Source organism: Glycine soja, chromosome 15 (genome assembly GCF_004193775.1).
Source record: "Glycine soja cultivar W05 chromosome 15, ASM419377v2, whole genome shotgun sequence".
Lineage (NCBI taxonomy): Eukaryota > Viridiplantae > Streptophyta > Magnoliopsida > Fabales > Fabaceae > Glycine > Glycine soja.
The window spans coordinates 22,814,856-22,828,538 of record NC_041016.1 but is presented as its reverse complement, the minus strand read 5'-3'; the positions used below and the strand labels follow the sequence as shown (position 1 = coordinate 22,828,538).

At 40.5% G+C, this 13,683-nt stretch overlaps 1 protein-coding gene across 3 annotated transcripts; it reads right to left on the bottom strand.

Annotated features, from left to right (window-relative positions):
- Nucleotides 1-266: 266 nt before the first annotated feature.
- Nucleotides 267-12,663, bottom strand: LOC114388493 (p21-activated protein kinase-interacting protein 1-like). 3 transcript variants are annotated; one of them, XM_028349003.1, is made up of 4 exons: nt 11,910-12,663; nt 4,207-4,498; nt 3,247-3,332; nt 267-637 (listed from the first exon to the last, which is right to left on the bottom strand). In XM_028349003.1, exons 1-4 carry the CDS (start codon nt 12,546-12,548, stop codon nt 605-607), a joined length of 1,050 nt encoding a protein of 349 aa, XP_028204804.1. In that variant the 5' UTR covers nt 12,549-12,663; the 3' UTR covers nt 267-604. The 3 variants fall into 3 exon arrangements, with proteins under 3 accessions (XP_028204804.1, XP_028204806.1, XP_028204805.1); XM_028349005.1 differs by having other exon boundaries at nt 267-642; nt 11,910-12,662; XM_028349004.1 differs by lacking the exon at nt 267-637 and having other exon boundaries at nt 2,844-3,332; nt 11,910-12,660.
- Nucleotides 12,664-13,683: the final 1,020 nt, after the last annotated feature.

The window sequence follows — 13,683 nt, the reverse complement described above, 5'->3', positions numbered from 1 at the left end:
ATCAAGTAAAATGTTGTAAGAAGTGCATCACCCCAAAAACAATGTTAGATATTATAGTGAAGGATAAGAGTTCGAGTTGTTTCAACTAAATGACGATTTTTTCTTTTAACGTGTGTGGGCACATGAGGTCTCACAAAGAATTCCCTGAGGTTAGAACAGAGCAAAAATGGGAGGAAAAATATTCACAGGCATTATCAAAACACCAAATTGATTTTGAATTTCATGTGCAAAATCTTGAAAAATGAAAAACACATCACATCTTTTCATTAAGAAAACCCAGGTACATTTTAAAAAAAAATCATCAATAAAGGTAACAAAATAGAAATAGCCCAAGGTTAAATAAACACAACTAAGACCCCAAATATCAGAGTGAACTAAAGCAAAAGGTGACGCAACATGTTTATTGACATGAGGACTACAAGTATGACAGACATGTTTGCCTAACAAATACGACTCACACTGAAGGGACTTAATGATAGAAACACTGGGAACTAAAAGGTGTAGTTTGTTAAGACTAGGATGGTTGAGATGCTAATGAGCAAGTTCTAGAGAGATAGTGGAGACGCAGGCCACCAGTGGTGAAAGTTAGTACAATCCCCTTGACTTATGTCCTGCACCAATCATCTATCCAATGCGCCTATCCTGTACAAGAAGGAAACAATTAACAAACAAAACAAAATAGTCAAGAGTGAAAATGAGTTTGCTAATTGAGATTAAATTAAAAGGACGACTAAGAACAAATAAGATAGAATTTAGGGATAAGTTAAGAAGTAGGTGGGTTTGTCTGATGCCACAAACTGCGATCCGAGAGCCATTTGCCAGTGTAACAAAGGGCAGAGAATTTGAAAAGGACAAATAAGAGAAAAGGGTTCGATTACCATTCATATGATTGGAGGCACTATAGTCAAGGATCTAGGATGTGAGACAAATGGACTAAGATGGAGGCTACATGATTACCAAACTAAGCCACAACAGTAACAGGTGGTTGGGCTATTTGAAGTTGAACCAATTCATTGTACACAAAAACAAAAATAGTAACATTTGCAATTAAGTCAGGAGAGGTGACTTGAGCCACATTCATTGACTTCACTTGATCACAAGCCTTGTTGTGACATTCGGCTTCAATATGACCATAAATGTTGCAATAATTGCAACGAATAGAATGTCGTTGACCACCACAACCTTTGTCTCATCCACCACGATTAGAAGAATGGGAGACAAGAGTAAAGGAATCTCCAGTTTGTGCAAAGGATGATTCAAAGGCGCGCAGAGTGGAGAAGCAAAGTAGTTGTTCACTAACTGTATCATAAGAAGGAACTGGTTGCGCTACTTGTCAAACGTATCTGCATCACTCATAAAGGGCATGAGAGTGTTCCGCAATCAAATATTCAAGCTTATCAAGGTAGGTTGCATATCCATGTTCATCAAGGAGGTTGTGACATTGTAGAGGCAATGGGCATCATTGGAATGGACCTTCTTAGCCTTATTCCATATCTCATAACAAGTAAGAAAAGCCTGAAATTGTTGTTGAAGATTAGGACCAAGAGTGAACCAGAGAAAATTACACAATGAAGTATCAATTGCTTCCCATGGGATTGTTCTGAGGTGGGAATATCCTTCACCTAAGTTGTCAAGTGACCAGCACAACCTTAGCCTTGGAACCAAAGCTCAACAACGACGGCCCATGTATTGTAGTTGGTTGTCTCGGTTAATTTTTCACATGGAATCAACGATACATAAGTGAAAGTCATAATGGAGGAAGTGGAAGCAAGATTGGAAGCATCCATGATAAAAGTAGGAACCAAACAAGGCTAAACAAAAATAGAAAAGGTGGCCAATCAACACTAGTCATGGCCAAATAGGGTCAAACAGAACCAAACGAGAGCAAAATGAGCCAAACAAGAACAAAACATGGACCAAACAGGTGCACCGGAGTATAGGAAGGGTGGCGAGGAGGATTGCTAATGTGTATGTCGAAATCGGCATCACGTGTCGATCTAGTGAAGACGCATAAGCATCACGTGCAGGGAATGCAATGGCATGTGGGGCAATAAACGACGAAGGGACTTGTAGTGTTGGGTTTGCCATAGGAAGACAATCCTAGTGGTGTGATCACAGCGACGAAAGGAGGTCGCACTAACAATGGGGAAGGACTCATACCAGTTGCGATACTATCCACACGACAAAAGGCAAGGGTTACGACTAGAGAAAAAAAAAAGGAGGGGGAGAAAAAAACCTAAACTACTAATACCATGTAAGTAAAGGAATTTACTGTGTTCTAGGTTATTCACCACACACAATGCTGACCATAATTGATACATAAACAGGAAACTTGATAATGAATAATAAAGAACGAAATCCCTAATTTTAGCTATACAATTAAAACATATCAATCATATTAAAAACGTATATTTCACACTTGCCAAGACACCAAATGAAGCTGAATGGAAGTACCATTAAGGTAGACACAAGTTTGGAAGGATTTTGGCATGTCAAGGCTTGCAAAACTAAGTATGAGAGCTGATGGGCTTGCAAGTTTTGTGTTGGTATCCCAAGCCACTTGCAAAGAATAAAACACAGCAAAATTAAACTTTAAAATGTAGAAGAAAATGTTCTGCACCATTTCCTTTCTTAAAGGCTTGAACTTCCATGATGGCTAATTTGCACTAAATAAATCGCACTACACTTCATATACTATGTGAATAACGTAATGTAAAATTTTCACTTAAGCATCTTAATGTAGGTCAAAGGCCTACTAAAACAAAGGCAAACTCTTACTCTGGGACCTTGATAAATTAATGTGATTTCCACATGAAATGAAAATTCATCGTATATAATAATAATGGACCAAACGAGAATAAGATATTGTATAGATGAAAAATTATAAGTGCATGAACTTTTCCTGTTTCAAACTTTTATAATACTTGTTCAAAAATAGGCCACATGCCAAACTGAAGTATGGACAAAATTTGCGAGGGTAACAACACGATAAAGACTCACAGCAACATATAGTAGTTGGGTGTAATGAGGGGAGCAAAGGATAGGGAGGGTTATCAGTATCATAATCCTGCAACTGATGGATAGAATCAACTTGGTCAAACCAGCAATCGAATTGATTTCTCAACACAATGGGAAGTTAGTCAAGGCCTCCAAAGGGTGTCAAAACCACTTTTGTCAATAAGCAAAATGGTTTTCTCAAGAATGCCATCTAGAAAGCTATTAAACTTCAATTGTTTGATCCTCTACCTTTGATTTACTCTTTCCAGACAGGGCACGCTGTTGTTTGACCACCTTCGATTTACTTTTTCCATCCTGGGGTCGTTGTCGTTTGACTGTAGAAAGAAAATTAATAAATATAATATCAAAGTAAAGGACCAATAAGCATAGAACTACAACTAGCCACTAGTAAAATTGTTCCATAAACTAAAATCTGATCATCGAAGTTGGGATAAAATGAAATGAATAGGGAAGAGAATTCTCTAAACTTCAAAGTCAAACCAATGCTACATTTTTGTAAAATATAACATATTGGCCTGTTTGTTAAGTTATATTATATTTAGCAGCTATTTTAGACAAACTTTCTCAAAGATTTCAAAGGTTTGGATCCCTCTTGAGAGGGTTTCCCTCCTGTTATCATTATTCCTCTAATTTATGTAAGAATGGAATGATACTCTAAAAAAGCTTCATCTTTTGCCTACTCTCTAGTAACACCAAGGTACTAACAGCACCATTCTGCCCCAAAGCTGAAGATGTCCCCAGCCCTTTTAGTGAAGACATTCAAAAGCACATGTTAAGATTATATATTACAACAGCAAAGTTCATAGCTTAGGCTCAAGGTAACCTCATAGATTAGATATATTTTCATACTTAATATTCGTTATAAGCACAAGCCAGCAATTTTAATTTCTGGTGCACAGTAAGGAAATGCACATTTTTTAACAAAATTATTAATTACATGAACTACTGTGATAAAATGATTTTCTGTGAATTTAGTTGTGAATCATTTAAGTATTTAGGTGAGAATGTGAGGAACCAATAAACAAGGTTGTTACTTGAAAAAAAAATCTATAATTTATTGGTTTTCTAAAGTGAAAAACATTAAGTCAAACTATCATGTAGACAAAAAATGCAGTGTAGGGCACTTTGATGGGAAATTGTAAATAAAGAACAGATGTTACAGTTCTCTATTTAGTATTTTCAACTTACATTTCAAAGATGATCCAGCAAGGCACGTCAGTCTTGACCGCGTGTTATGTTCAGTTAGTGGCTTCTCTCTAGCAGCCATTCGAACATCCCAGACTCGTATAATGCCATCAGATGACGCAGATGCCACTAGGTAAGGGTCATCATCCCCTGTAGCACCATCACTCTCTGTGAGTGCAACAATACCTTTCACACGGGCAGTATGTGCTTCTTCCAAGCAATATGCAATTTTTCCAGTCTTAATGTCCCATGCTGTGATATTTCGGTCCTCCCCACCAGTATAAAGAAGTCCATTCTGCAACATAGAAAAATTATAATTGTAAAACAAAATCAGTATTAATTGATTCATAACAACAAAAATACTGAGTCCCCTGTGTAGTCGTTGAATTAGTAATATTCCAACTATAAGCCCTAACTTCCTTAAATAAACAAATTCTAGTAATATCTGATCATACGAGTGAAACTGGCTAGCTGGAAAAAAAATGTATACTGGTGGAAAAACCATGTTCATACCATTACCAGTTCCATCACCAATATAATATACCTCCCAACAAATATTTTCATAAATAGAAGATTAATATTACAATGACCTTCACATGTATGCAAGCAACAAAACTGACAGGATTCAGCTGAACTCAGTTAATAACCTACAGGGAGTCAATGATAATACTGTGGAAGAAAATTGGATACAAATTTGATTAAACCAGAAAATGAGAGAGGGTAGACAGCGAGAGAGAGGGAGAGGTAGTGTGAGTGTGAGAGGGCGACTTCGAGGGAGACACTGGGAGTGTGAGAGACCAGGACGTGTAAGGAGCTGGAGCAGTGCCCATGGAGATCACAGTCAACACAGGAGCTTTGCAGAGAAAGGGGACGCGGGCCACGAGGAAGACAGTAGGCCCATTATCAACGAAGGAGAATGGGTTGAAGTAACCCATAGGAGGAACAAGACCAAGGCAGCTAGCAGAATCCAATCAAGACCCAAAAACCATCAACGGCCCGATAGAACAGTAACTTGGAGAAACAAGGCAGATGTAACAACTTTCTACTTCTGTAGATTCCCTGCATGGGTAAGTGAGAAGGATTTAGGGCAGACCTTCCAAAGATGGGGCAAGGTGTGGGAGGTGTTCATCCCTAAATCCAAAAACAAGGAGGGCCATAGATTCGGCTTTGTCAGGTTTAAGGAGGTTGAAGATGAACTGGGACAGGAAAGACAGCTTGATAACAACATTTTCTTTGGAAGGACGAAAATGTTCGTTAATCGGCCCAAATTCCAAAGGGGTAGGGTGGCTACCAAGAACCATAACGATAATTCTATACATGGCAATGCCAATATACAAGGTGTGGACAGACGCAGCCAAGGAGCTTTTAAAACAAACGTTAATGGTGGAAGACTTCGGTCTTATGCCGAGGTGGTTAGAGTGGCGTCACTAGAAGTTAGTATCCTATGCAACCAGAAGTCAGTCTTTCCTCAAGCACCAAAGGACGTGAGGAGACCAATGGCCTTCAACACAAACATGGAGCAGAAGGAATGACTACAGACGGCTTGGGTGGGGCGCTTAAAAAACAGAGGCATGTTTGAGAGGGTCGAGGAGGAATTGAAATGGGTGATTGACTCTGATGTTACCCCTTGTTATTGGGGTGATGATTGGGTCATTCTCCATGACCTGGAAGATTCTAAGGCCAGCCAGCTTCTGTACGAGGAGACGAGGAATGGGTCCACACCCATCCTGGACCTTCAAAAATGGTCCAAGGATATCCGACCAACGCACAGGTTGGCGTGGGTCCTCCTGTGGGGCTTACCGCTGACTGCTTGGGAGCCGGAGTATATGGGAAAGGTGGTGGCGAAAATTGGTGACATGGTGGAGGTCCACGAAATGGTGGAACAGCGGCGGCGTATCGACGTGGCAAAAATCCTCATCAGGACGAAGATGAGGCCGGGGATTCAAACAGAGTTGATGGTGGTCATTGATGGAGTTGAAAGCCTCCTTCACGTGGTCGAAGACATGAGTGGAGTGGGAGAGATGCAGCGTATAAAGCAAACGGCCACCTGGCTTCCACCATCTCCGTTCTCGACGGAGCCAAACAGCCCTGCCACTGCCAGAGTTGAGACCCTCGGGGTTGATTCTACGTGCGATTTCTCGGACGGCATTCCCAACGACGGTGACGGAGGCTACTCCATCAACGGGAAGCAACCCCAATCCTTCCAAACGCGCAGGGACCAATGGATACAAACCAATGGTTGACGATGCTTGGACCGGTCCTTCACCGACATTGCTGACGTGGACCACCCACAGGACGACAACACTTTCTCGAACAACTACACGACCGTTGAAGCTGTTGTGCCCAACAAAATCAACAATGGTCAAACGTTGTTAAAGAGGAATGCTTTAAATGTTATGTTTCAAGGGGACAGGAGAGATATTATCCTTTTAGATGAAAAACCACCAAGCAGGCCCCTTGGAACACAGGAGGGTCAGCAGAGTTACCCTCTTGAGGAAACTTGCGTAGGTGTAGCTCGAGTCTCAGAAGGGCAGCAGGAGAAGTAGAACCCGAAAGTAGCAAGTGTGCCACCTCTCTCTGGCCAGGTCGAAAACATGGGTGTTATATCCCTATGCCAATCTGATCTGTGCTTGGAAAAAGAGGATGTGGGCCTCAGACCTCTAGGCCCAAACCCTGATGTTGCTACTAGATACTATGTTAGAAGAAAGGAACGTGTGGGGTATACAGGGCAGGCCCAAACCAATCTAAAACCAGACGTGGACCCTCTAACACATCCTAAAGTGACTCCTTTTTACAAGGGGAACCTCAACAATGGCCATACCACTAAAGCCTCTAACCTGGTCCAAAATAGTAACTATCAGGACAATAATCTCGGCCAACCCAACTCTCATACCCTGGAAAAACAGTGTGCTTTAGCAAAAGAAATGAGTCTGACCCATGGGGAGGATATTCAAAGAATGATGCTTGATATGGAAAAGAGGGATAACAAGGTAGCAGCTGAGTTGGGAATTAAATATGTTCAATCATGATCATTCTCTCCTATAATTCTAGAGGTTTGGGCAGGGGAATTAAGTGGGCTGCCATTAGGAGTCTCAATATGAAGCATAAGGTGGATCTCGTGTGTATTCAAGAAACAAAAAAGGATTCTTTTGATAAACTTATCTGTCAATCTATGTGGGGAGATTCCTCTGTATCATGGGATTTTGTTCCTTCAATCCAAGCATCAGGGGGCTTGCTGTGTCTGTGGAATAATTCTGCATTTCAGGTAGAGAGGAGGGTCAAAGGGAGGAATTTCCTAATGCTGGAAGGGAAGTGGGCAAAAGATAATCAGTGGCTGCACATTGTTAATGTCTATGCCCCTTGTGACCTAGCTGGGAAAAGAACCTTGTGGGATGAGTTGAGGCACCTCAAGGTTTCTGATCCTAACGGCTTATGGTGTTTCCTTGGGGACTTTAACACCATCAAGAGCCAGCATGAGAATTAGCTCATCTCAAAGGAATGCTGCCACCTCAGATATCTCAGAGTTCAATGATTGGATATCTGAGATGGAGCTTCAAGATATCAGATGCTATGGTAGCAGCTTTACTTGGTTCAGGCCCAATGACAGTGCCAAAAGTAGGCTTGACAGATTTTTGGTGTCTGATCCGTGGTTATGTATGTGGCCTGATACCTCTCAGCATGTCCTCCAAAGGGACTTCTCTGACCACTGTCCAATCATCTTGAAGACAAAGATGGTGGACTGGGGTCCTAAGCCTTTCCGGGTTGTGGATTGGTGGCTTAAGCATAAAGGTTACCATTCAATGGTCAAAGAGGCCTGGAGTGCAGATCAGCAGGGTGGGTGGGGAGGCATTGCCCTTAAAAACAAGTTGAGGAATTTAAGATTCTCTATAAAACAGTGGTGTAAGGATAAGGGGGATATTAAAGCCATCAGGATTCAGAACCTGAAGCAGAAATTAAGTGATTTGGAGACCTTAGCTTCCCATAGAACTCTATCTGATAATGAAGTTAAGGCCAAGAGAGCCTTGCAACAAGAGCTGTGGGATACTTCTATTGCTTATGAATCCTTGCTGAGGCAGAAGTCTAGGGCTAAGTGGATCAAGGAAGGTGATAGCAACTCAGCCTACTTTCACAAGATGATAAATTTCAGAAGAAGCTCAAATGCTGTCCATGGAATTCTTATTGATGGTGCTTGGGTGCAGCAGCCTAATCTTGTTAAGAATGAAGCTATTAACTTCTTTCTTGAGAGGTTCACTGAACAGAATCCTTCTAGACCTACCTTGGATGGGGTATACTTTCCCACAATTGATCAGAACCAAACACTGGAGTTGACTGCTCCTTTTTCTGATCTAGAACTCAAAGAGGCTGTTTGGAGTTGTGGTGGAGATAAATGCCCGGGGCCAGATGACTTTAATTTTAACTTTATTAAGGAGTTTTGGGGGCTGCTCAAACCTGATTTCAAAAGATTTGTGGATGAATTCCATGCTCATGCAAGTTTCCCTAGAGGAAGCAATGCCTCTTTTGTGGCCCTTATTCCTAAGATATCCCAACCTCAGTCCTTAAATGAGTACAGGCCCATTTCTCTCATTGGCTGCATGTATAAATAATAGCTAAACTCTTGGCAAACAGGCTGAGACTAGTGCTGCCCGGATTAATTGATGAAAGGCAGTCAGCTTTCATAAAGAATAGGCATATTCTTCATGGAATTCTGATCCTCAATGAAGTGGTGGATGAAACTATTAAGAGAAAGAAGCCTCCTATGATCTTTAAAGTGGACTTTGAAAAAGCCTATGATTCAGTATCTTGGTCTTTTTTGGACTACATGCTGGAAAGATTAGGATTTTGCCTTAAATGGAGAAACTGGATTTCTGCCTGCCTTCACTCAGCTACCATCTTAGTCTTAGTAAATGGGAGTCCTACAAAGGCAAGGGGATCCTCTAGCCCCTTTGCTTTTTAATATAGTGGCTGAGGGACTTACTGGTATGATGAGAGAGGCACTTAACAAAAACCTCTATAGAAGCTTTTTGGTTGGGAAACAGAATGTGCCTATAAATATCTTGCAATATGCTGATGATACAGTCTTTGTTGGTGAGGCTTCTTGGGAGAATATTCTTGTCTTGAAGTCCATGCTTAGAGGCTTTGAAATGGCTTCAGGTTTGAAGATTAATTTTGCCAAAAGTCAATTTGGGGTTGTTGGGGTGCAGGCCAATTGGGTCCAGGCAGCAGCTGATTTTCTGAATTGTAGGCAGATGGACACCCCTTTTCATTACTTGGGTATGCCTATTGGAGTTAAACCTTCGAGCAGGATGGTCTGGGAGCCTATGATTACCAAGTTTGAAGCTAAACTCTCCAAGTGGAATCAGAAAAACTTATCAATGGGTGGCAAGGTCACCTTGATAAAGTCTGTTCTGAATGCACTCCCTATTTACCTCTTATCTTTCTTCAAGATACCCCAAAGAATTGTTGATAAGCTGGTGTCTCTCCAAAGGAACTTCATGTGGGGGGGTAACCATCACCATAAGAGAATTTCATGGGTAAAGTGGGATGTGGTTTGCCTCCCAAAGAGTGAGGGGGGCTTGGGGATTAAGGATCTGTCCAAATTCAATGCAGCCTTGAGGGGTAGGTGGATTTGGGACCTAGCCTCTAACCACAATCAGCTTTGGGGCAGAGTTTTAATCTCCAAATATGGAGGGTGGTCAGACTTGCAGTGGGGCAGAGATAAAGGGTGGCATTCCCAATGGTGGAAGGATCTTAGAAAGCTCTATCATCAGCCTGACTTCAACATCATCCAGCAGAACATGGTTTGGAAGGTTGGCTGTGGGGATAAAATAAAGTTTTGGCAGGATACTTGGCTGGGTGAGGGTTGTAACCTTCAGCAAAAGTATAATCCTCTCTTCCTAATCAGCAGACAACAGAATCTCCCCATTTCTAAAATGGGGAAGTTTTCTCAGAATTTATGGAATTGGGATCTTAAGTGGAGAAGGAATCTGTTTGACCATGAGAATGAGTTAGCAATAGCCTTCATGGATGACATCTCTGCTATATCTATTCAGCATCATTCGCAGGACACCATGTTTTGGAAAGTTGAACCTAATGGTCTCTACTCTACTAAGTCAGCTTATAGGCTCTTGATGTCCTTCATCAGCCTTGTTCCACATAGGAGGATTTTCCAGAGTTTATGGAAGCTGAAAATCCCCCCAAGGGCTAGGGTCTTCTCTTGGAGGTTGCTTTTGGATAGGCTCCCCACCAGGGCCAATTTGCTCAGGAGAAATGTGCCTATTCAGGATACTTTATGTCCTCTATGTGGTAGTCATCAGGAGGAGGCTGGACATCTTTTCTTCCACTGCAATATGACTAGGGGTTTGTGGTGGGAATCCATGAAATGGATTCAGGTTATTGGTGCTCTTTCAGCTGACACTGCTAGTCACTTTATCCAATTCTGTGATGGTTTTGGTGCAGGGAGAAAGCACAGTAGGTGGTGTGGGTGGTGGATTGCCTTAACTCTTACCATTTGGCAGCACAGGAACTCCTTGCTTTTTAAGGGCACCCCTTTTGACCCTCACAAAGTGATGGATGATGCTTTATTTCTTGCTTGGTCTTGGTTAAAAGCTAGAGAGAAAGGATTCAATACTCAATTTAACCATTGGTCAACCAATCTTTCGGAGTCCTTTGGTTAATTTATTGTGTCTTCCTTTTGTGGTGGGGTCTGTTGGGTTTATGCTTTGTTGGGTTCTGTTTTTGGAAGGTGGCACCCTAGGTGTCTTGTATTTGATCTTTCAGTACCTCTGGTACTGATCTGTTTTATTAATAATATTATATTTTTGCCTTCCAAAAAAAAAAAAAAATGCAAGCAACAACACAACACTGATCATCCTTTTTTGATGGCAATGTGAGGAAATATTGTATAGGCATTGCATATATAACACATGTTATCTCAAATCCAAAACTTCCTTAATACCAGTGGTGTCTATATTATAAATATCCAGGTCATTGACTCATCATTAATCCATACAACAAAGCATTTGATTGTAGTTTAAGATGCAACAAGCACACCTACATAACGTAACAACTAACATCAATCAGAAATGTCAGCACCAATCTTTTCCATCATCCTTTTTCATCAAAATCAACGGTTATCAATTCCTCATCCGAAACTAATTATGAGCCTAACTTTTTTTTCTACAACATAAACCAAATACATTATTAACAGTTAACACAAATCACAACAAAGAAACAGAGAACATAAAAAAAAATAATAAGACTGACACCCCTTTGAGGTTAACAACCCTCGAGGTTTCCTGAGATTGCACACAAACCCAGCATTTTAACATTTACAACATCTCTTATAGGAGTACACAAGGCAACGATTTTCAAACAATCAAGGGGTTAGTATAATGTACCAGGCGATCTAAATGTAATGTTTTTCAAACAATTAATATGGCTAGTGTAGGGATAGAAACAATGAGTTGGATTGAGAGAAATTTCTCAAAACCTCAATGGAGTTTTTTTATCGACAACTGTTAGTTGTCAGTTTTATTGGTTAAAGGGAGAAGGAGAGAAATCGTGGGTTCGAATCCTCCCACTCACAAAAACTAACAAATTAACAACTAATAATGGTCTTTCAAAAAAAAAATAGTTTGGTTACTTGGTGTTCGATAAGTCCACAACTCTACTTGATAATTCGAAAAACACAGTGAAGAAGCACAAACCTTAGCAGGTGTAGCACAGAGAACAGGCTTTGGGCATTCCAATTCGAACAGAATCCTCGCATCCTCGGTCTGGTGGACGGAGACCTTCTCCTTCACCGCCATGAAGAACTGATCCCCAGAGGCATCAAACTTGACCAGACTCGCCTCCTTGCCTAGGCGCAGGCAGCAGTTCCGGCGCCCCCGGACGAGGTTCACCACGGCGAGGCACTCGTCGCGGCCGACAGTGAGGGCCCGCTCGCCGGAGGGGTGGAGGGCGAGGTCATTGATGGCGGAATTGCGGTGGACGGAGAGCGTCGTGAGGTGGACAAAGCCGTCGGCGTCGAAGATGGAGAGGTTGCCGCTGGCGTCGGCGGAGACGAGGTTGCGGGGGAAGGGGAGGTGGGGAGGGGCGTAGAAGGAGAGGGCGGTGACGGTGGCTGAGTGGGTGTGGAGGGAGCCGAGGGAGGCGGCGGCGGCGAGGTCATAAAGCTGGATGGTGTCGTCCTCGCCGCCGGAGGCCACGACGGGGCCGGAGACGGCGACGGACTTGATGGAGGAGAGATGGGAAGGGTAAGAAAAAAGAGGGTTTAGGGTTTGGGAATTGGAGAGAAGGGTGAAGCCCCAGATGAATTTCTCGTATGAACCCGCTACCAAACTCATCCTTGATCTGTATAAGTCACTCGTCGTTCTCGTTTTGTATCTCTAGTACACTAAAACCCTAGCTAGGGTTTAAAACCACTATCAAATCCGTCGTGGCACTTTCAAAGAGGGATTAGGGGTTTGGAGTTTTTTTTTTGGGACATCTTCTTCTAAGATAATCTTATTTTAGACATGATCAAGCATTAAATATACATTTCTTTTAGTAAAAATAAACATGATTTATAACATGGTTTATCACATATGGAAAGATTAACTCTCTTCCCCTTGACTTTGAGACATGATCAAACATTAAATATAAATATTTTTTCCTGTAAAAATGAATATAGTTTACTACATTCTGAAAGACTAACTTCCTTCCAATTGACTCAACCTATTAGTGGAGTTTTAACTAAACCAATATTCTTTCTACACCATTTACATTTCTTCAACACCTAACATTTTTTAAAATTTCAAGTTTATCCTTTTTTACTTTTTTTTCTTTGTTCCTTCCTTTTTGTTTTCTTCTTACAACATTCACTATTGTTTTTTTGTTGGTTGAGTTCCTCGTTTCGTGTTGTATTTAGTTTTTTACATCTATCATATGTGTCATATGGATTAGTAATTCGCAAGAAATGTACAGATTTGGTTCATAAGGATTGTCAATTTGTATAGTTCTTATGAATTGTCAATCTGTATGAATCATACGGATTGTCAATCCATATAAATTAAAAAAATAATAAAAATTTGGTTGTAATGTATTTTTTTTATAAATTTAGTTATATTATTTTAATATATTTGTATAAATATTATTACATTAAATAGTTTATTCAAGTGTATAAAATATGAAAATTTAGATATAAATTATTATAAATATGCTTATCAATTTCAATGTAATATATTAGTATATGTAGTAAAAAAAATAATTAAATTGTGTCATAGCATATCTTAAAAAAAACATATTTATTGATATATCTACATAAATATTTTTGTCTAGTGTAGAAGATTTTAAAATAAAGTTCAACATTGAAGTTTTTTAAAATAAATACTTATTTATAAATGATTAAAATTAATTTAAAATGATAACAATTCATATATTTTATTAAGAGATAAATTATTATCATATGCATATAGAGGTATGAATTATATGTCAATCCAT